Source organism: Telmatherina bonti (genome assembly GCF_933228915.1).
Source record: "Telmatherina bonti genome assembly, chromosome: 18".
NCBI classification, from domain to species: Eukaryota; Metazoa; Chordata; class Actinopteri; order Atheriniformes; family Telmatherinidae; genus Telmatherina; species Telmatherina bonti.
This window is the reverse complement of record NC_136616.1, coordinates 18,537,040-18,561,682: the sequence shown is the minus strand read 5'-3', so window position 1 is coordinate 18,561,682 and position 24,643 is coordinate 18,537,040. Positions and strand designations below refer to the sequence as shown.

The window sequence follows — 24,643 nt, the reverse complement described above, 5'->3', positions numbered from 1 at the left end:
GAAACTTTTTTTTTTTCCATTTAAGTATTCAGTGAATGTCTGGTTTATAAATATGAAATGGCTCAGATGCTCACAATAGTGCAAATAAATAAAAACATCTTAAGCAGACTGTGATAAACCAATTTATTTCTTAAATTCTCGGTACATTCAGCACTTTCAGGAGGAGAAAATGGCAACAAAAATCTAACCTGAACTAAAAAATGAAAAGAATTAAAATTGCAACCGTTCTATTAGATAAAATTTCTATTTTTTTAACCTCTTAAATGCAAGAGGAGGTATTTCCAAATGGAAACCTCAGTGCAGGGAAGGTCAGCGTCCCAGAGTGATCACACAATTACATGCTCTCTTCATGTCCCCTCCCCCCCACAAAACATCCAGGACACCCGACATGGCAACGCATCGCCGTCCGGTTACAGTGTTGAGAACAGATTACTCACTCGCAACGACATGACCCCCCCCCCCCACGGCTGAAAAATTAGCACGATTCGTAAAACTCAAAATTTTCACTGACAAAAAGATCACCGGTAAATTTTGTAGAGGATACATAGATGTAGATATATAAAACTTAGTGCTGAAAAGTTGAACATTGAAACGGATCCATGAAAATATGTGAGGTCATGGTCAGGGATCTATTTTCGACTGGTTTTATTACAGGGTTCAGAGGAGGAAGGAACTGCAGCCGCAGAACTAAAGTAATGAGGCGGCTTCCAAAACCTCAGTGGGACAAAATTAGGAGGGGAGCCAGGAAACCGCTGCCCTCGGCTACTTTTCTTCAATGAGAGAGAATTAACAGCGTTACAGAGATGAGGAGGAACACGGCTCTCTACAGGAGAAAGGACTGAATTTTGCCTCTCGAAGACAAAGGAGGAGTGAACGGACTGGAGCTAGCTGAACTGACATTTTCCTAAAAAGAAAAAAGAAAAAAAAGTATTTTTGTGTTGACATTAAAAAGGAGAAGGGGGAAAATGGCAGAAGTGTGTGGAAGACAACGCTGGCGCCAAAATGGACAAATTAAAGCACGATGGGGCAGCTTGCAAGGACCAGACAAGTCTTGAATATGAGGTGAGAGAAATGTTTCCCAAGTGGAAATGCACTTTCTCCAGACTTCCTGTCTGCTGCGTCCTCTACCACTCTGCCTCCCTCTCTCTCTTCAGCACTCCTTGCAGCTTGTAGGACGTTAGCGACGCCTATCCCTGGGGTTGCTTCGACTACGAGACCGTCGTCCGCTGCCAGTGCCTTGTGAGGGTCGTCTGGACCGATGGTTGCTGTCCCTCCTCTTGTCTCCTTCTCTGTCTCGACCGCGGTCTCCATCTGCTCCTCGCCCGACCGCTACACCACCTGCCGCTGTGCTGCCATCCTTCTCCCGGCCTTTCAGCCTCTCTTTTTTCTCCTCGTCGCGCTTTTTGTCCTCCTCCTCTTGCTCTTTGCGCCTTCGCTCGCGTTCCTTTTGCCGTTCTGTACGGTCTACAATCCTCTGTGCCGCCTGGTGGACAAAAAGTCATATTAGTCTACTTCAAAATCTAAAAATAAACACTCAATTAAGGATTTATTAAGAAAAAAACAAAAAAGAAGTCCCCACCTGCTCCTCGGTAAGAGGAAGCCAGTATATGCATGGAGCTGCTTTGGTCTTGAGGAACAAGTCGTCTAATAATTTGGCAGGAGGTTCATCTCCCTTTTCTGCAGGATAAAACAAACAAACATGGAAAATATTCAACAGTGGAAAAACCTAAACCTGAGTGGAAATGAGAACTGTTACCACTTCAAATGAGTTGTCAGATGTGTGGCCGTTTGCTGCTGTTCCTCAGCTCACTACATGATGTGTTTCTGGATTTTTCTTTGAATGCTGAGTATATAATGTAAAATAAAAAAAATCTCACACACAACCAAAGAACTAGTGGCAATGAGAGGACCCTACGCGATCTCCTCTTATTGCCTGTACATAAAAGAACAAAATGGGACTTAAACGCATTATAAAGATCGCTACCACCTGTTGATCAGGAAACAATCTGACAAAAGACGACAGGTGATCAGCGCAGAAGGCGATCAAGGCTTTTGTCATTCTTGTTAAAGAGAGATAAACACAACAAATAAGAGGCGTGTGGCAAGTTCGCCATGGGCCTTCTGCCATGACTGCCTCCAACCTTTGCATGTGCTTATTTGGTACACGAAACAGTCAGAAGGAGTTTAAAGCTCCCGTTTCGTTTATGGTACAAGACTGTTTGGTAAATCTTTATTTGTTACGTTTTCACCTTCAACAGTATTGGTCTGAGTGATACCAGCGTCGCGTGGCAGAGTGAGGTCATGTCAACGCAACGCCTTCCTTGAATTATAACAAAGAACATGACAAACAAAGGAGAATGGCGGACACCCAGTAGTTTGTATTCTGTCTTCTTGGCATGGATGTTTAAATGACAAAAAGTTCATGGTACATTAAAACATGGTGTTTCGCCGCTTTGTTCTTAGTGCCAAGTCACACAGAATGAATGGATTGTATCACGTATCCACAACAATCGCAACAGTTTCCACACAATGGGGGGAAAAAGTAAAAATAAAGTCTTTTAAACAAAAACAAGATGCTTAGTTAAAGACAAAGGTCCTCTTTCAGCCAGGCTGTTGAAAATAAAAAAAATCATACTATTTGGAGTTTTTTGTGTTCCACTTAATACTTTAAAACTATATACACAAACAACTAAGTATATAAATACATACCGGACATTAAAAGCTCAAAACTGAAATATTCCCCATGACAATTTACAAACTGCTACAATATAATTGAGCTTGCAGTTCTAACGGGTATTTTTTTTCCTGACTAGAATTCTTTTTCACTTCAATTTCCGTCCATGTTTGTAGTCAATCGCAGTAAAACATCTCACCTTTCTTATCAGTCTTCTTCTCTTTGCTCTTGGCCCTCTCTCTCCTTCTCCTTTCTCTTTCTCTGGATCTGGATTTTCGTCCGTCCTCCCCTGGTCTGGCAAATTCCCGGATCTTGTCTCGGTCCCATTCCCGCTCGCCTCTTGCCCGTTCTCGGCGCTCCATCTCCCTCTGTCGCTCTGCCCATAAGTCTCGCACTCCTCTGTCCCGTTCCCGGTCTCGATCACGTTCTCTGTCTCTGTCCCGCTCTCGCTCAGGCATCAGAGGAGGCAGCCGGGCCTGAGGGACACTTGGTGGGGCAGGAATCTCCTCTTCTTTGTCAGGCTTCAGTACACCTTTGTGGAAATCCAGCTATTAAGGGACAAGTTAAAAAAAGACCAAAGATATATGGGTTAACAGCAGAGACAATGAGAATATTAAACTAAAACAAACCATCAAAAATATAAACAATATTCTTGAAATCTAATAATCTAGGCCCAAAATTCAAGCTAGACATGAATTTGCAAAAACATGATGTAAATCGGTATTAATCCTGGTCCTCGGGGCCCACTGTCCTGCATGTGTTATAGGTAACCCTACTTTAACACACCGGACTCAAATCAATGCCTCATTGTCAGGTTTTCATAGAACTTGACAAGCAGTTAATCTGCATCAGGTGTCGTGGAGTTGGTAGGAACTAAAACATGCAGGGCAGTGGTCCCCGAGGACCAGGATTAAGAAACGCTGATCATTACAAACTACCTGCAACTTAAATGAAAGAAAAAAGGTCTCCAAGATTATAATGAATTTAAATAGCTCCAAAAATACAGTTTAATACCAATTTCTTGTTCTTTTTATGCTACACTTTTGGACGTTTCAGGTGTTCTTTACCTCATCCTGCTCAGAGAAGTCCACACTAAGCACCTTGGGATTACTAGGAGGCCATTTGACTCCATGCAGCGCTGCTCGGGTGGCGACTGCTTCCTCTGTTGTTGCATACTGGAAGGACAGGAGAAGAAAAAAAAAAAAAGATTTAAAAGGAAAGAAAGCATAAATTAGCTTCAGTATATGGTTGGCAATAGGAACATCTCTTCTGAAAAACACAATATCCGTCTTGTTTTTACGCTAAACTATGCAGTGGTAGATTAAAGTCTGGATACACCCGTTCATCTTTTTTTTTTTTTTTTTTTTTACATTATATTGTATTTTTCAAAAGGTTTTACAAAACAACAATGCACTTAAGATGCTATTTTTGACCAACTTTATTCCACATGTATCTATTTCACCTAATTTCCATTAGAAAAGATTAATTTGATTATTACTGACTGTGACATAGCAGTGAGACTTGATCTTGTCGATCCAGAAGCCCTCCTCCACCACACTGCCTGTCCTGTTCAGCAGCTCTTTGAGCTGGAGCAGGGTGAAAGGACGTACCTGTAAGATAAGAAATATCTTATATGAACTAAAGGGAGATGGAGTGCAAGACATCCCAATGAAAAGAAAGACCATGTTAAACAAAAAAAAATTGACATTCCTGAGAACAGAAAAGCAAACAACATAAATGAGCGGATAATTGCTCCAGTTTATGAGCATTGCCATGAAAACTGGTACACAACCTTGTTCTGTGAGAACAACATGTCCAACATGTCCACTGGCAAAAGCAACCACTAAAGAAATTCTACTGGACCAAGAGCACCACGCTCAGGTCCAGTTGCATGCTTTTCTAGCAATGTGTTGTTTTATTTCTTAAAGAACTCATGTATTTTATTCATTCTAATTGTATTTTACATTGTAAAGCACTTTGGGCTGCATGACTTGTTGAAAATGTGCCACATAAATGCAACCTTCCCCTCATCTAGAGGTTACTTATAAATTTCACATTCATTTTATCAACAAGCCTGGGTTTCAGGTTGAAGTAGAAAGATCCTTCAGCCCTACACCTTGGTTAATAGTTTGTTAGGTCTTACACTGCTGTAAAATAAGTCGGATGGCAATCTATGGCTTCTGTACAACCTTGAGTCTTGTCTTTGTGATTCAACCCAAAAAGAAAAAAAATGCTTGTCATTAAATGTGTAATGTCTGATCTTGTCAAAGCCTGATTCGTCATGCACTGCGCTGCTGAACTTTGGGTTACACCTGACTATGGCTTTAACACCTGGGTAATTATGTCTGGCAATAATTATGGGTATAGTGACAGATGTGGCTTTAAATAAGCATGAAAATATTCCTTCTGTCCAATTTGTCAAAGTTTAAAATCAGCATCTTGGCAAATGAGGTACCGAATAAAGACATACCAGGTTAGTCACATGAATGATGTTTGAAACTTTTCCCCGAGGGGGAGAGGGCTGCCTGGTTGTGCGAACAGGATCGTCAATTGTGACACACACACCAGACTTTTGCTGACTTATGGAGCGGCGCACCAGACTGTCACTGGGGGTAACTAAAGGAAATACGGAAAAGTGAGAAATCAGAAAAGACTGACAAAATAAAAGATTCTGTTCAACAAGACTGCAAAACCCCTCAGCACAGAAGTTTACCTTTCTTTGTTTCTCCATCGAGAGTCACAGATTTCTGTGTCTCTGAGGCTTCCTCAGAAAGACTGTTCTTTCTGTTGTCTTTAGAGGTCCTGTGTTTTTCTCTCTCCATTTTCTCCACCTGTTCCTCTTCTTCATTTGTCTGTCCATTTTCCTGGCTGTCACCTGGGACAACCTAGAGAACAAGAGATGGATACACGAGGCGTTTGACTAAAGCCTGCAATTTGCCACCATTGAGATGAAAGTGCTAATCTTTTGGAAAATAAAAGTAATCATGGCCAGGCCTCGTTTTTACCTGTGTGACGGTGCGTCGGATCTTGAGGCCTTTGTCTGAATCTCCCCGGCCGGTGTCCAAGTTCTCTTCATCCCCAGACAGCTGCAGCTCTTCAGGGTGAAGCTCCACAACTGCTTCCTGGTTCATTTTAATGTCTGGTATTAAAGACTGAAGAGCAGACACAAGAAGGGGAACAACTAGAATCGTTTTCATAATAAACATGTTTGACACAACTTCGCACTCTTGTCAGATCAGCTGGAAAGCAGGTCTGCAATGTGTCAGTACCTTCAGAGAGTCAGTGGTTATGCTGATTGACGGTTTCTTAGCAGTGACTGCTGTGCTGGAACCCCATCGCCTCTTCCTCCCGGCTGCATTTACTGTGTCAAGCTCTCCTGCTCCTCCCTCTGTGGAGGCTGGAGAGGATTTGCTGCCTATAGGAGATTTTTTTAATTAATAAAAAAAAAGTTTATTATTATTAAGTAAATAGATTATTTGTTAACCGGCAAACAGATAAAGTTACCAAAAGATCACACCGTGAAAGCATAAATATCTGCCTTCACACAAATCGTTCAGCCACGTACAAATGGAAATTTATGGAATTTTTCTTAATTCATTTAATTCGCTGAAACCTTTCTTATTATGCTAATTTACTCAAACTATTAAGTTGCCAGAATTTGCATTACAATGTTTTTGCAGCAAAAGAAGTGTTTTTAAAAAAAAAAACAAACAAACAAACACAGGTAAGCCAACCACAATGAGCTAAAACATATCCTCTTGCTTGTGTGTGTTTAACCTCAGTGTACTGACAGGATTTGAGATGAGTTCAGATACAACCATATTCTTGTGGGGGGAAGCCTTTAAACAGATGACATTACTGTGCTGGACAAACTCTTCTGATAGTCCTAACTTTCTGAGATAATTAGGCCCATTAGTTCACCAATATTGACAGGAAAAACAAACATCAGCACCACATAATGGAACTGAAAATTAGCCTTTACCCGACTGGCTTGTAGTCAGATATAAACATACCTTCAAGTACATGTGAAATACTAAAACATAGAAACAAAAGAAACATGCAGCAGTTTGTACTGCGATACCTTAAGCATGGACAGAATTTCTGCCGCAGCAAGCTGAAATTGAAGAAAATACCCAACCAGAAGAATACTGTTGAACAAACCAACAGATTGTGTTTTGTTGAGGTGTAAACTTTGGATCACTGCTTCTTTCATAGGTTTCTGTTGTACCTAAATTTACTGCATGTTAAGGTAGAGATGAGTAGGGAAGCAAAATCTGACTCTTTAGTCAGCAACAGATGTGATCAGGCTGAATCAGGTAGGTAACTTTAACACACACATTCGGACAGAAATACAATTAGCTGTGTGAATGAAGAATGTCAATGTTGCCATGGAGTCCACTCCTTATCACTAATGTTAATCTAAGCATAATCTGTGGCTGCCAAAACACTAATGTGATCATCATAGGTATCATTTTCTGTTAAGTCTAAAAAATAGCTATTTTTCTGTATGTGACAATATGCTTTTGTCCCAATTCAATTCAGATTTTTTGGGTGCCAATTCCATTTAAATTGCTATTCTCGTGAATCATTGATATTGCTAAATTTTGTAGACTTAAAAAAAAAAAAAAAAAAAAAAAAAAAGAAGGAATAAGACTTTTTTTTACGAGTCATTTTTCTTAATTTCATTTAGGAAAAAACAACACAATAGCCAGACCATCTTTCTGCTGCTATAATGCTCAAGAAGACAAGTAAAAAGATCAATAAAACAATAAAAATGAAAAAAAAAAAAAAAAAAAAAAAAGATAATGAATTAATTTTATTTGAAAAAATAGATTTAATAAAAAAATATTATTTTAAAATTGTGAATCAAAAATTTCTGATATTTGATTATGTTTTATTCAATTTCCCACCCCCAGTGACAACAATAACATTTACTGTCAAAGCCTTCAAGTTTTGAGGTCTATTGAATACCGTGAAGGTAAATACTTCACAGGTAATTTATTACATTAGCAAGCCATTTGTTGCAGCTTTTCCAAACAAAATATTCTTGCACAAATTTGACTCTCGTCATCTTGGCTAATGCAAGTCTACCACTAATTGAGGTGGTCCAAACTGGCAACTGGTTCTTGCAAAAGAAATTATTAAAAACAAATTTTGTACCAACATTAGGAATGAAATACTTGTGAGATTTACAAAACTAATTACACTAAGAGCTAATGCTGAGCAGAAGGTGGCCTTGACTGATCCCCTGGCTTCAAATTTGATTGGCTGATTTCTCTCAGATGTACTGGGTTCTGTGTCAGGCAAGTCATTACACTAGTCTACATACTAGCTGCAAGATATTTAAACATAAAGCCTAAGAAACATTTTAACACAAACATCAGGTGCATTCCAAAAAATTGTAATGAAAGGCAGTAAACAAACTAAACCTAAATTTACTATAACTATGCAAAATATGTAGCCAGCTGCCAGATAGATTTCCTACAAAGAAAACTGAAATAAGATCTATATTTCATATAGATGAAAAGTGATGCATGGCGACAGAATTTCAACTTGATTAGTTCTATTAAAAGAAAAAAGTTTGATAACCTAAAAAAACTTATATTTATAATCAGTTATGGGGAGGCTGCTCAACCTGATGGTTTTCCTTTTAAACCATGAACATACAATTATTTTCCTATTTTGTTGATAATTTTTAAAAGATACTGGTGTATTAAAGCAACTGTAAGTCACAGATATAAGATCTGATAGGAGTGGAAATATAAATTAAAAATCAAAATGCTCCTGTGATTGGTGCATCTTTTTATCCTTATTGGTGCTCGGTAGTTGAGAGAATAGGTAAGTAATTGCAATACTTACTGGTTAAGGATATCTTGCGAGCAGCAAAAGCCTTATGAGTGGTACTCTGGAAAGAGAGGGAGACAAAGAGAACATACAGAAACCCCAGGGGTGTGGGGCAAGATGAGAACCAAGAGTCCAGATCCAAACAGGCAACAACAGAAAGGAGGTGAAACAGGAAAGTGGAGGAGGAGTGGGGAATGGGAGTAAGAGTAACAGATCTGCAGGCTCTAACTGCACCACTTTAAAGGCTGGGTTCATTTGTCTTTAGAGACACTTTTTAAAACATTTAATTCATCCACCTCTGCTCAAAGAAGGAGAGATAATTCTTTACACTTCTATACTCATACGTTTGTTTGCTAAATGGATTCTAAGAACAAAGCAAAGACATAATATTTATGATGTGAGGGAAAAACTTGTGCTTTGTGTTTTAGCATTAATTATAAGATGACTAGTCTACTGTAATGAACCCCACAGTGTATGTCAGTGCATCCTAGAGGATCTTGTCAATGTAAAGACATTATCATTTCATATCATTCCTTGGGAGTTAATGAAGCCAGTGTCAAGGTCAGTAAGAAGCTGAAATGACTGCTGTAAACAAGTGCCTACATTAGAATCGAGGCTTTGAGCAGAGATAGACAACAATGTTGGAAACTGCCAATCGTCCATAAGCAGGATAACAAAATATGTAGTTAAAAATTTCATTTGAAAATATGTAATAGTCTCTACAGTATGTGTAATACTGGTGTAAAAACCACTAAGGAAAAATGCTGAGTTAACGAAAGATGGTAAAAATTTGGACTAATTTACAAAAAATTGATTAGTTCCCAATATTTACAAAAAACAACAAGATAAAAAGATTACAATACTCTGTTGTTTCTTCAAATGTGTATAAATTTCATGTAGAGCAATAATGATTTCCTGGTACCATTTAACACCTGATTCCTTACTGGTTTGACTACGGCCCAACCACACGACAGTGTGCATTGTATCTAGGCAACAAGGATCCAATCAGAGAAGGCAGAGGAGTGAGGTCGGGGCTCGTTTTGATTGTGCAGATTAACCACCAGGCAGGAAGTGATGACTGGATTGGACTTTTAGTCTCGAAGAGGGCTGGGGAGGACTTTTCCTGAGTGACTGCTGGCCAGAGTCACATTTCAGTCTTTTGGAAAATCAGAAGGATCAGAGTTGTCGTCTGCAGGATTCTGATGGCGGCAGAGAATTGATGATCACTTTCTTAAAAGTCCATGATGTGTTGAGCAGGAACAACAAAAAAAAAATAAAATAGGATGCTTGATTTCGGATTGTCACGTACACGTAGTTCTCCAACACAAAGTCCATAAATCCTTTTTTCAGACTTCCAAATGTCCAAATGACAACAGCAGTTTGGTATTGTGACAAACTGCAAGATGTTTGTTGTCCACAATATCCAAGTTCAGTAGTCGTAGATTTGTCCATGCACCACATTCTAGTTGAAAGCTTTTTCAGATTGTTTCACAGCAGAGAAGTCGTCTGGGTTTCAGTCTCTTAAAAAAGGCCAAAGTAACAAAAATATATATATATATATATTGGATTGTTTTTTAAAAATATTGTTTACTCACAATCCAGATAATGAATTAAGTAAACTTGCAGTTATGCTGGCATGAAGTCTTGAAAAAATCAAACTGTGTGTGCAGGAGAAAAATGCCTCCTACATAAATCAAAGGCAGAATATCAAACCCTGCTTATGAATAATCCACATTCAATAAGTTCACAGACAGTGTGGTTGCAGGGAAAATGGTTGGCAGCTATTTGAGTATATCCACCTTTTCAAGCCAAATCTGGATAATCAATGTTGTGTGCACTTACAAAGAAGTGCATAATTTGTGTCTCTTGTCCTCGAAACTGGGCATCAGGCAGAAATCAGTCTTTTCCATGGCATCTCTGACAATGGTGACACCGTGTTCAATCAAAAATGCAAAGTATGTAAATGCAGAGGGTGTCAGTCAGCTTTACAGAGTCAATGTTCCACTTGTTTTAAAGCATTTTCCCCTTTTTTAGGGGAAAAAAAGTCCACATTATAATGTCTCATTCACAAAAACAGATTTGAGGCAGCAGAAACTTCAACGGTCCAATTATGATTAACAACCAGATTTCTTCAGCTGCTCCCCCCAGAGTATATTTCCAAACATTAAATCCAAAAACAGTGATCATTAATCACTGATCATTAATCCTTAAGCCCCTATTACTGTATGAGGTTTTGCGGTCATCCCAAATTCACAGTCATTGTTCCACCTCACAAGCAGAGGGCAGTGTAGGATTAAGAAGGTAAAGTGAGTTCAACTCTGAACTGGAGATGAAGTGTCTTGTGGTTTTTTTTGAATGACGGTTGCAGAGCGAGTTCATCCGTCAACATGGCAGATGGCAGAGCAAGAAGAGTGGGAGGTGTGGCCAGACGTTAGACACCCTCCCTTTTAAAAGTCATTCATTGCCACCATGCAGTGCAGTATAGTCCAGTTCGTTTCAGCAAGCAGGCTTCCCAACCCATGGATGCATTGCCATGACAACTGCTAGCTGCTGCAGTTACCATGGCTGCCACTGGGTCGATGGTGGTCTGATGGAAGCTCTATTTCCAGCTGGTTCAGTGTGTCACTGTAGGGCAAAACACAAGCTCTTGCAGGCTTTACTCAGTGGCATGGAGTTGCAGACTCTGGGCCTAACTCAGGTACCAGCGACGCACTTTGGCATAGTGGGACAGGAGTTGTAGAAGGAGTAGGAGTGGAAGAGGTGTTGTTGGTGGTAGTAGTACGCAGCAGGTACCAATAGGGGCAATGGAAGAGGCATGGGCACCTTCATAACAAAGCAATCAATGGGGTTTTAAACAGCAATCACACCATAAATATAAATATAGAGAAGCGATCATGATTGGATACAAAAGCAAAAGGTGGAAAGTAAAAAGGGGCAAAAGGGGGAAGAGACAGTGACACGGAGAGTGAATAAGAGCATAAGAGGGCGAGTGAGAGGAGCAACTGAGAAAGCAAAGAGAATGAAAACAGAGTAAAACAGTAGAAACAAGCCTGGATGCATCTCTACACACACTGTCAGAATTCATCACTCATGTAAACAAAAGACAACCACAGTTTAAAAATATACACTGACTGGTAAGAACTTTGATAGCAGAGAAGTTCATAAAGTCTCATTTTAGTTTTATGGTTAAAAGAATAAAAGTCCACTAAAGTTGAAATGACTGATGCTGTTCTTCTAGTGGCAAAAAAAAACAACCCAAAACTTGCAATGAGTTATAGGTTTGTGTCAAACAGCTGCTTCATTACACTTCATAATTTCCTGTGGTATCATTAGGTTATCTACGTAATATAAATTTCCTCAAATTTATCCATTTCTGAAAAGTTAACTCATTTTGGTAAAATGAGTTGTCAGACCTTAACACACCCCATGCGTTGGATTTATGCAAAGAAAAAAAAATAATTAAAAAATTAAGATGGTTAATTATTCTTGTTTGACTTCTATCTATTTACATGGCAAATAGAAGCTGAAAGGAAAACATACAAATAAAAACTAAAATAAAAAACAGCTTCCTCACAAATACAACCTCTGCTATCAATCTTTCTGAATTTTGTCAGCAGGAGCCGAGAAGCAGTAACATTAATGTACCAACCAGAAAATCTAGTCTAGCAGTTGCTAAGCAAAGGCTGCCACCTCGGAGTGCAAAGGCAATTAAGTTTAATGTTTTAACCGTTTCTCTCCAACATACACAACAGGAATATAAAAGGCATGCATTATCTGCAACATTAAGGCTAATGCAAAACATAATCTCCATCACTACCTTCATTCTAGCTGTATGAGCACTTAACACACTTCGGCAGGGCACAGACAGACAATGTACGTGTGTAAGAGATCATCTCCACAAATGAGCTTGTTATGAAATTTAAGATGCATTACAAGTAGATGGAAAGGACAGGATTGTTCTCAATTATCCCATGACCCAAATCCAACGCAGCCCCTGTTGAGCATTTATCCAATTATACAATTTAGTAATTTCTTAAATATTTTACATTGTTTACATAAAGATATTGTGTAGTCTATGAAAACAGATACCAATAATTTGTTTGCTTGAAACATTAATCTAAGTAAAACAACAGGGGATGCATTGGTTCTGAGTTGCCAATAAACTTGTACTTAAAAGTCGACATGCTTTTTTTTTTTTTTTTTTTTTTTTTTTTTAACAAATGAGGATGCAGGTAAGTAGGAGAAAAGAGCTAAAACCCAGGCACTACATCCTGCCAGTGACCTTACCTCCTCTGGACGGCTCTCACTGTTTTCTGGCTGAGCCCGAGAGGCTGGCTGCTGTGCCATGGAGCTCTCAGAGTCTGGTTCCACCTCTGTCACAGCCGCTGTGCTGGGCTCAGAAACCTCTCTGGAAGAGGAGTATGGTTTGGTTGAAAAAAGAATTGAGACTTAACCAGTAGTACCTTACATGCATGCTGTCATGAAGAGTAAAACAATATAGTGACTACGGTTTATGGATATTTTTGACTTTAATATATGCATGAGTCTCAATTTTTTTCATTGTGCTTTAATAGAAAAAATATATATAGCTCACGACTGATTCATGGAAATGAAGCAGCATGAGTTTGAGAATTCTTAAGAGGTCAAAAAATAAGCAAAACGGAAGGACTATATCATTGACTTTCCGATACTGCCTTAGTGTAATTCAGGGTTGTGGGGAAGTGAGATATATGGATATGATAAAAGAGGACATGAAGTTAATAGGAAGAGAAGAGGATGCAAAGAATAGGGGCATGATTTGCTGTGGTGACCCCTGAAGGCAGCAGCTGAAAAGGAAAAGAAGAAAGCCTACTTTTATTTAAAGACTGCACAGAGTCCCATGTTCCTGAAACACCAATATATCACAATTCAATCACATATTAAACACTGAACATAACTCCAGGTTCAGTTGCCATTACTGTAAATTAGTAAATTTTAATGAGAGAAGAAAAAAATTACTAGTTTCAACCCTACTTAAAAACTATCCAAACAAATACAAATTACCACTGCCATTAAACTCAGCACCTAAATGAGCAATGGGAGGGTTTGTATGAAAAAAGACTAAATGAGTAGGTCAAGAGTCACACACGAAGAGTCAAAGGAAGGGTGCTGGAGGCCAGTGATCTGGGTCACTCCTGCTATAAATAACTCACTAGCTAACTGACACCCAGGGTCACAAACGCTCCTCAAACCAACTCAGACTTTAAGACATACACTCTCAGATGACTGTGTTTATTCTTCATCTGATCTGAGCTTGGTCATTCTAAAAACTCAGCTAAGCATTGTAGTTACTATGACTCAGACCTTACACATTCAAGCTCTCCTCCTGATTAATGTCACCACTGTCAGATGTTATGCAAGATGGAGCAAAACCCAATTACATTTTTAGATAACTATGGCTTCCATTGTCAAAAGCTGTCTCCATATGACAACAGGCATAGAAGAAGCAGCCTGTATGTGGAGGAAAATCCTCCCCACGCAGCCTTCATTTTCAACCCGGTGCTCATTTTCTTTATTATTTGCACTGTGCTTGGGATTTACTTATATATATGATGAAGATAGGTATGGTAGTAATTCTAGCAAGTTGTCTATTGTTTAAAAAAAAAAAAAAAAAAAAAAAAAAAAGTTACTAAAAACAAAAGTACAGCTGTTTCTGTAAAGGCAAATATTCAGAGGTATAAGTGATGATCAGTTTAGTTTATAATTTGAGATTTACTTGCAAATATAAACTTGATCTGTTTCGACATTTTCTAAATTTTCAAATAAAATGGCTTTAGTTGATCAAAACATTGTAATTTTAATATGTTGAAATAAAAACCAACACATTCTTATGTTGGAAAAGCAGCAACAAACTTATTTTGCTTATAGGTGAAGGCTTATAGGTGAAATATTTCACCGTACTTTCACCTTATGTCAGGTAAATAAATTATCTAATGTGTTATTTGTCTACACAACTAGTCAACTGACTTTTGTGGCAGTCAACTTTACATCCTAAGAAGAAACTTTCTGGGTAATTTCCACATTGAAACCGATATCTGCAAAACATCATGCTAACCTAATATATTGCTTACGCCATGGTCTGCTTTTAGCATGACATAAAGGATGGTTTCTGGCAAGTTTCAAAAGAATCTTTCAGAGGAAGATCAGAAATGAAAGCCTGGTAATGAATGCTAATGAAGTTGATCCAATGTATCTCACAATGATTGATCACTGGTAGCAGTGTCAGACAAAAAGAAAATATTTTCTCCTTCCATTCATCTTCAAAGTTTGCCTTAGGTGTGGATGTCAATTTCTTTTAACTGTGTGTGTCTTGTGGGGACGGCTTGTAGCACATCTGCACATTGAATAAAAGGAAATGGTTCCACTAGAAATTCATCCTCTTAGGCTAAAGGAAGGAAAAGAAGAAAGAACAATTGAGCTTCTGAGAAATGACATTTTTTCCCCCTATTCTCAAGTCACATCTTTGAATATGCCCCCACCTGATTATCCTCTACTTTCCAACAAGTTTGTATAGAACTGAGAAATGAGGAAGCAAAGAGACCCCCAACAGCAACCTCATGAATAATTTTTAAACACTACAGATCATACCATGTAACTGATTTCTACAGGTTAACTTCTGAAATTGCACATGCAAATTAAATTTGCTAATTTTTTCCCCCCCTGGCACTTCAAGTAAATTACTCTGATCAAATACAAATGACCATATTGACAGGATAATATGGACAAAAATTTGTCACTGATCATATCAGACATCAAATCACCTCCCAAGAGAGGTGAGCATGAGTACTGGTGCCAGCTGGAAAATTATATCACACCATAAGGGGCCATTCTCACTGACTGAATAAGATAGCAGATGTCTGTTTTAATGATCTCCCTTGACAACAGTGAGATCATTAGCTTTGGTCATCCCCTCAAAAATATAGATCCCATCAGACATCAAAACATGTACAGAATGACTATGATGGACTATGAAGTCACTATGCTCTTATTAAACAAGAGAAAAATACACTTCAGAACATAAGGGAAGAAATTTAAGCCCACATTTATCATCACACCAGAAATCTGGGACCATTATTTATTAATAAGTCTTTCAATAAACAGCTATTTTAGGCAATGATCAAAATCCCTCCTCCTCCCCTCATCCCGCAACCAAATCTTCCCTGCTTCTTCACTCAACAAAAGGCTTTCACCGACGTCCCCACCCCCGGTCTTCCTCACATGGACGAACATGTAACGCGCTCATAATCAGGCCAATGTGAACTGATGCCATATTTTACAGCAAACAAGGAACTGCCGGCAAACCAGCAGTGCATACCGGCTATAAAACCACGGAGAATGGTTAATATGTCCCTTTTTATTAGATGGATAGCTGGTGTTGAGGTATAACCAGCAACCTGGAGCCTTGAGACTCCTCCTGGCTCACTCTTACCCGTTTTTGTTGCCTTCGGACAGCATTATGACCGGCCTTGAAAGGGAACCCCTGGGGATTTTAAAAAAAAAACCCACTTTGTGGCTAGCTGGTATTTCGCTCAGGTGCGTGTTGAAACAGGAAACGCAAAACACGAGATCCAGTGCGGTTGTTTCTATTTTTGATTAGCCGTATACTGCGTCTCTATCAGGGATGCAATGCATGCATGACGGCCATGTTGGCTAGCGCGGACAAGTCTATCAGAATATATAACCGTCTTCCGGTCCAAGATTTCCAAAATAAAGGCGTGATTAGACGCGGAAAACGTGGCGCACATTAAAATACGAGACAATACTGGTCAATTAGCAAAAAACACTGGATGAATACGGAGTCTCTGTTACTACCAAGGAAGGGAAAATACATAACCGAGACGAGAGGAGGCGGAGAGGACCCTTTTCCCTCCGGAGAAAACCAGCAAGGGCAGTGCTGTAGAGGTGTCGCATTCAACGCCTGACTAGAAATGCGGCTTCTCAAGCATAGACTGTATTCTCAAGAGAGACGACAGTGCTCAGGATTCACTTGTAAACCACTGAAATTGTGTTATACATTTTTAAATGTTGACAAATAAGACAAAGTTATGTATTATTTTTACACACACAGCCGTGTTCCTTTCTGCTGTACTTGTAGTAATCATGTATGTATGAGATATCAGTATGACACATTTATTGTGGGCTACTTGTGTCCTCTAAAGGAAACCAATCTTACAAAAAAAAAAAAAAAGAAAGAAAGAAAACCGTAGAAATAATAAAAATAGCTTTAAAATGTCTATATAAACTTGCTACGAAAGATAAAGAAATTTGTGTTTGGTCGATTATTTCTCCCTTTAATAACACTAACTGATGTAAATCATAAGAAAACCTGATTTGTTACATTCACGTTCATGCTTCTGTGGAATGAGCAACACATCTACTGTGTGTAGTGTCCCCTGAAACGTACCCAATATTTTTTTAATACTCTTGTTAGTATTCACTCGTTTGTGATCACAGACTGTATATAAAGAGTATCTTTCATATACGGTTTATGTTTATGATGTAAGTGAGTGCCAGTCACAGATGTATTACAGACACCAGAGGAGCACCTGATTGATAGAAAGACATTTAAAAGGACATTGTGGAGTCAGTGGTGATCCCATATCTCCATTATCTGGGACTGGAGAGGATGGAATGACTTGTTATGAGTCCAGACCTCAACCCTATTGTGGACTTGTGAGATCGGCTCGGTCATGCGGGACATGCTGGAGCGACCAACCCAGCCAAGCTAGTTTCCATTTCAACAACTTCTAATTGAGAAATGACGTGTCATCTCACAGCGAAATGCAACCAGGGTGGCGACTGGCATGAGGGGGTACACCAAGCTGTTGTGGTGGCAGTAGATCTACCACATGATACTGAGGTCCCTAGTAAAGCTGTAAAACTGTCCGATATGTGTTGTTTTTTCCTTTTGACTGGGAAAGAGTGTTCATCTACTAATCTGTTCAAAACAGAAGCGAAAACAAACAGGAGAATATTGCAAGAGACAATCTGGCACAATTTTAGAGAAATTTTCATTGATTTTCCATACTGTTGACATATGTTCAAGAAGAAGTAAAGGCACATTTATTTGGATTGAAGTGCACTTTGATACCATTGATAAGAATCAATGCTCATTAATTAACAATGTTAACCAGAATATATGATAAGTAATCACACTTTATCAGCAAAGACAAAGTAATTATTAATACACAGGTGTGAGTGTTGCGCATAATAAAGTCTTCTATAAAAATCAGTGGTGTGAAGGACATTCCATATTGACCACTTATGTTGAAAAAAATACACTTTTGAGTGCTGCAAACCCAAGGATAGAAGAGCTAAACTTGTAAATATATTGTATGTATCTAGAGGGGGAAAAGGAAGAAGAAAAGTAGCAAAACACCCTGGTTGCATAGCACTTCTAAGATGCTTTTGGATTGATTTACATCACACCAAAAATCCTTTTTTAAATCCAGACACATTTGGACTTTGTCTACAGGTGTGCAAATGCAGCTTTTTCTGGTATATTTTAGCCTTTTGTCCACTTACAAAAGCAGTTTAAAGCTTGCTACAACTAAAATAGTCCAAAACTCCTTCCAAGTTGAACACGTTTACCTGCTTTACTGACACATTAATGAGTTTGAAGCTAATTTTGTCAAAAAAAAATAACATTGTTCACATCCTAACTGAGGTAACAGTGAGTACAAGTCCCTCTCCTGGCTTGTCCCAAAACCCAAAAGTATATGGCTCCTTGTATAGATAAGAAACTAATCACTGGGTCCACATAAACAAGGATGATGTGTTGATTGTTTACAGCCACGTTAGTATAGATGAAGATAGTTTTTAGAAAGGTGTTAAAGTGCTTACTTGGAGAAAATTTGCTTTCAATTTAAAAACTTTTTTAAAAAATTAAACTTTTTAAATTGATTTTACCATTTCAGTGTATACAACAGTTAACATTTTGTTAAAGTGGTTACTGACCTTTTCGAAAGGTTTCGTTTCTCCGACCCCTTACTTAAGTTAGACATTTTGTCATCCTCTGCCTCTTGTTCTCGGTATGTTTTCTGTGAGATGATTGAAAGTAAGAAAAATGATACGCAAATGGAAACAAAAGACGTCATCTGGAAAATGTGTCATGAAATATTTCTATAAACCCAAAGAAAAGCAAGAAAAATGTAAAACTAGACGTCACAAGACACTCAGAAATATAAACTAACTGTGTTATAATTCAGATTTCTGTGCATAAGTTGCATTTTAAATGGGTGCATGTCAACAGAATGGTTACAAAAAACATACTATGAAGTCCTTCAGATCATTATTTGTATCCTTGAGAATGACCGACACCCACAGCAGTTCAATCACTAACCTTCATTTGATTGGAGAGTTGGCTTTTATCCCTGGAAGAGGACGAAGACTCTGATGAGGAGTCAGATTTGGAGTCAGAATCAGATGAGGAATCTGAATCTTGGACATCAGTCACCACCACTCTGTCTTTATTGGCTTTCTCCTGTCTCCTTTCCTGTTCCTCTCTTATCCTTTCTCCCTCTCTCCTCTTCTCCTCATCCTGGCGTTTTTTCTCTTTTTCTTCTTCCTGGCTTTTTCTCTCTCTGTCTTGTTCCTCTTTCTGTTGTCGTTTCCTATCTTCTTCCTGTTGTTTTCTCTTCTTTTCATCCTCTTCTTCCAAGTGTTTCCTTTCCCTTTCCTGTTCCTGTGTTTTCCTTTTCTCTCTCTCCAGTTCCTGCTGTTGGTCTCTTTCCTTTTCTGCTTTTAGTCGTTTTTCTTCCTCCATATCTCTGCTCAGCTGTTGCTTCTTTGTTTCTGATCCTTGCTGTTGAGATCTACTTGAACACCCAGCAGTGGAGTGTGCCGTCTCTCCTGACATCCGGGAGGCTGAGGTTGCCTCTTCTGACTCCATCTTGTGTACAAGAAGGGAAAGGGGCCCTGGCCTGCGCTTTACAGGAGGTTCAGGACTGCTGGAACGAGAGCTTGAGTCAGAATCTTGCCTCTGCATGGCGTGGGGTGGGAAAGATACCACACCTGGGCCACGCGCAGCTTGAGGGCCTTCTCCTTCCTGATCATCGGGCGGGCTTTGCTTGGGAGTGTCAGGCAGGGGGAACAGGTTAGGGGGTGGAGAGGGAGGAGGTGTGGGGTGGCGAAGGTGGTGTACCTGTGGTGGTGGGATGTGCTGTGGAGGCTGAAGCTTGCGCTTGGATCTTGCAGCTGCAGATGGGACACTGGGGGGCATCTGCAACATGGGAGGTGGCGCTTTCTTTCCCCTTCGAGCCCCACCAGGACCAGGACCCCAATCCTCATCATCGTCACTTTCATCATCTCCATCATCATCTTCATCACTGTCATCAGGAACATGATTTCCTGCTGAACTTCTGGCCGACCGACTGAGGTGGAGAACAGAATGAGCTGATCCAGGTTCACTTGGTGCAGTGCCCTCCTTCTCCTGGGCTCTGGGTGCAGCAGGGGGTAATCCTTGGCTGTCAGGCTGTCCCAAGACACGCACTGACAGGGAGGCCACAGCACGGGGAGGGGAAGGGGCTGGTGGTTCTTTGTGTCCTTGCTGAAACATGGCCCTCTGCATCCTTGTTCCTGGAACCAGGGGGGAATCCTTGTGGAGCAAACTAGGACTAGAACCATGACCCATCTTAAAATCTTCTCCTCCTCTAACATCAGGCTTGGCCACAGAGGGCTGGGGAAGTATGGCTCGATGCTGCTGAGCACAGACATGGTTATTGTATTAATAATTACCACCTTGGAAATTTAAGCTTGATAGCAAAATAAAACATTTGTATAAACACCAAAAATGTTTACAAACACAGAAGCATTAACATATCTTCTAATGGGATAAACACCATATGAAAAGCAAACTTTTCACAGCATTATCTGAATTATACAATGGTATACATCCTCTGTTTCTGTCATTTTATTTATTATTTGGATGCTGCTTACCTTATCAGAGGCATAAGAAGAGCTGTCGTTGTCTTCAGAATGGTCTTCATCATCCTCTGGTCCAGCTGGGCTTTCTGTAAGACACGGAAATTGCACTTTTTTTTTCTAGCAATGTACAATGTTACATTATTTGACCATATGTAGTGTCAGTTTTGTTGTGAAGTGTTTGTGTAACTTTATTACCATCACCGTCCTCTTCTTCCTGAGCCTCTTTTTCCAGTCTTTGACGGAGGAGCTCTTGCTGCTTGGCCAGATACTGTTTTATGAAGCTGTTCTGGCACATCTCTTCCCCAATCTAAAATGGAAAAAAAAAATGGTTAAAACTAAAATCAAAAACGTACGTAAAATGGTATGACATGCTTCTGAAAGATAATCAGATTAATCTTTTTTTTTTTAAAGATCTCTTACCTGAGAATTGGGCTGTAGTCCAATGTGAGAGGTGGAGGACTTCTGTAGGTTTTCCAACATTAGAGCCTACACAAATTGAACATTTGAAATGAAGACTTTTAGAAATGTTAAATCAAACAAAATGATAGCACAACAATAAAGGAAAATAGCTGTAGCAAGATACAGTTTTACTTTTTTTCTTATTTTATTGACTGCTTGTAATGGTTACACTACTGTGACATCTCTTCACTAAATGAAATCTAACATTTAAAAAGTAAACAAAAACTAGTGATGAAAGATAAACTACATACAGACTATTAATCTTACAACCTTTAAATTTGTTAACAAACCATTTATGTGAAAGAAATAGGTCTAGTTTTTATATGAAAGAGCAAACATTTGTAGAAATTTATTGCAGTGAATTTATTTCCCTGCAGTTTGTACAATAAACAAAACAAGAATAAAAAAAAACAAAAAAACATAACAGTTCCATGTTATAACAAAATGAAAATTAAACTTTAATTTACGTATATTTCAAATTCATGCTGTTTACATTGTTTAAGCAAATAATGAGGAACTGATTGACCTTCTGCAGTAGAAGGTGGAGCGGCGTCTCTACTAGCCAGGCAATTAAGATTAGTGGAAGACTACTATGGAAATTTTGCTAGACAGTAATCGGTTTATTAATCAATGTGCAATGCCCCTCAGATCAAAGAACTTAACAGCGTGGACTATGGTTGACTTTTCATGATGACAACATGATTACTTTTTCTTTATCTGATAAACTACAATCTTAATCTGTTAACAAATTTGACACAATACAACTGACCTTAAAACATTTAACACAAGCATCTATCTCAGTTTCATTTTAAATTAAACTAACAGATAATCAGATGTTGTACCATAGAGACCATACCGACAGCCATAGTGCAGTCTGTATTCTAGACAAGTCCATTTTTATTTTAATGTATGTTTATAAGCCTTGGAAAATAATCAACTGCAAATACTTAATACCACCCTAAACAAAAAGTACCTGATTTATCAGCTTAGTTTAATCAGCCTATCATATAATCAATTTATGATTAAGCTTTTCTTTTCATTACACTTCAAGAAGTTCAGATACTGTAATTATTACCATATTTACATATCAGTTCTATTACCATATTTACATATCAGTGCATTCAGTAAATCAATTGGGTCAACTAAGGTGAAAATATCTTAAAAATACATTACAAAATTATCTTTTTAATTCTTCAGGATCATGTGTTGCCTAAAACGTATTCTGGCAGCAGTAGTGGTTGAACTCAGTTTTCAATGTTTATAGTCTGATTATTTGTGGGATGAGCGCTCTGTGCAAAACGACTTCGTTTTTATTTGTTTTGATCTTTTAAGACAAAACGAGGGGGGAAGTATAAATTAGCCTTCGATTGCGCTCGTAAAATTGTGTTTACATCGCAAGGCGCGCTCCCGTAACGCCATCACGAACACACACACCGCGCGCGGGCGCGCTGGCACTGTCATCATGTACTGTACACTATGTGCGGCTGCTGGCTTGCTTACACTCAGCTTAGGCCTCGACTTGACAGGTGCACAGTTCAACTGTGTGCAACACGGTGTTTTGAGAGTAGTTGCTAATTCAGTGCGAACTTGCTGGTTAAACAGTTCCGTTGCACTGCCAGATTAAATTTACTGTTGTTTACATGCAATAAGGTGTGCGTGGAGATTTATGTATTCCCGCTTCGGAGCCCACACAGCGTTACGGCCTCTAAACGTTAACCCACCGCCGTCTCTCGCCTCCTGCTGAACTTAGCCAGACTCGACACACACGGTAGAAACACATGCAAAAACTTACCCCTTTAAGTCGCTTAATAAGTGTGTTTTTCTGTCCGCTTTTTGGGAGGTTTCTTTGCTCCAAAGCCGCTTTCAAATCCGCAACTCGGAGCGACTGTAGAGGTTTTCCATCAAGCGTAATATCTTCGTCCGCCATTTTGCTCCCTCGCTTGTCTAAACTCTAACAAGCGTCGCTACGGCTGCTGCTCAGCGTCACATCTCGGCATTTTCCGGAAACGCTCGGGTTGTCCGAATCGCAAAACAGCAAAGTCAGTTGAAAAATACTGACCCAGTTTGGCGCCCTGACAAATTTCCAGACTTTATTAAAGAAAATAATTAGGAATTTTACTGTTTTGGCTGTCACTATAAGAAATATCCTACAGGATCAATAAATAAGTTATTTTAAAAACCTAAATGGAAAAATACAAGTACACTTGGCCATGGACACTCATAAACAGACATGTTTGTTTCATTGCAAAAGATGTATTTGTGGATTCTGAACAAGAACAAAAGACAGATGTCACATGTAGTGTTAAAAAAAAAGAGAGGCTTTGGGTTTGCAATTCCTGTAAGATACATGTCTGAGATTTAGTTCAGCATGACAACAAATACACGGGTTCACATGATATTAAAAAAAAATCCCAAAAAACAAAGAAAAAACAGCCATATCCTTGAAAAGTTATGTAAAATATATTTAAAAGGAGGAAGAGTAAAGTAAAAGAAAGAATTTCTTACATAAATGCCCCTGGTGAAAAATTTGTATTAAAAAAAAAAAGAAAAAAAAAGGAAATTAAAACCATGCAACTTGACAATCATGCACTCTTTTCATACATAGAGCCTACTTTAAAAGCCAGGTATTCCTAAAGTAATACTTCAATATCCCACAAGGTGGCTCCACAGCAAACAAAACGTCAAAGCAGGAAGACAAAGGTGTTTTTTTTTTTTTAAACAAACTATTGGGCCACACATATGAAAAAGTTTATGAAATGACATGTCATTTCAATCTTATAAAAAACTAAGATACAATGTGCAATGGCATGATTGATAAGATGAAGTATAGGTCCCAACACTTAACAGGTATATTTCAACTTTACCCTCCAGCAAGAAGTTTGGTGTGCACACAATTACCACATGTAGTGTTTTACTTTCAGTACAAGGATATCGCCCATCACTGCTTCAAATTGAGCATATTTATGAGCTGTTGCTGCAGAGCAAATTATTATTCACCACAACCAATTCAAGTATAAATAGGCATTAAATACAACTGTAGTGTAACATGGAAAATGTGATGAATTATCCTGTTGAACCACAAAGTGGATTGTGCTTTGTAGTTGTTTTACTTAACTGGGTAACATAAGAGACATCGCAGTCAGATCCATCTGACATTTCAATGTTAGATAAACAAATTGTAAAATCATAATGGCAATGTTTTTTCAAAACCAATAAATTTTGCATGTAATACCCCGTCTTCTTTTATAAACGTATCAGGTCACAGAAAAGGTGCTCACCTTGAATTATCAAAGGGATGCAAGTAAACATCAGTGACAGGCATCTTCGGGGAAATGAAGATAAAAAGACACAAAAGACGAGCAACGATGCATATTGTAAGACATGTTGAGACTGGTAAACTCAGTCAACAGGTTTCTTATCCTTTACAAGTATATCAACAGACTGTGGGAAAGAACTGGCTCAGGTATTTTCTCACCCAACTAACATTAGTCATTCTCTGCCACAACGTTTCTTCTTAGATATATCCTCTGCCTGTCAGAAAAGACTTCCATTTTTCATTCTTATGTGTATAAAACTGCAAGAAATGTGCTGAAAGAAGTTTCTTGTAAATACTGGATTGATTGCAGGCAATACTACGGGGTAATATTTGTTCTAGTGGAAACGGGCGCTACACAAGCAACACATACCTGCACATTTCAAGGA

The 24,643-nt window shown here is 38.8% G+C and overlaps 1 protein-coding gene across 2 annotated transcripts; it reads right to left on the bottom strand.

The window, feature by feature from the left end:
• Positions 1–109: 109 nt before the first annotated feature.
• acin1b (apoptotic chromatin condensation inducer 1b) lies at positions 110–22,878 on the bottom strand. Of its 2 annotated transcripts, none has more exons than XM_079257550.1 (17): positions 22,734–22,878; positions 20,903–20,968; positions 20,678–20,789; positions 20,495–20,568; positions 18,900–20,258; positions 18,515–18,597; positions 12,806–12,926; positions 8,534–8,579; positions 5,944–6,089; positions 5,680–5,826; positions 5,388–5,559; positions 5,145–5,290; positions 4,177–4,284; positions 3,742–3,849; positions 2,874–3,222; positions 1,580–1,677; positions 110–1,483 (listed from the first exon to the last, which is right to left on the bottom strand). In XM_079257550.1, exons 1-17 carry the CDS (start codon positions 22,866–22,868, stop codon positions 1,178–1,180), a joined length of 3,576 nt encoding a protein of 1,191 aa, XP_079113676.1. In that variant the 5' UTR covers positions 22,869–22,878; the 3' UTR covers positions 110–1,177. The 2 variants fall into 2 exon arrangements, with proteins under 2 accessions (XP_079113676.1, XP_079113677.1); XM_079257551.1 differs by having other exon boundaries at positions 18,900–20,255.
• Positions 22,879–24,643: the final 1,765 nt, after the last annotated feature.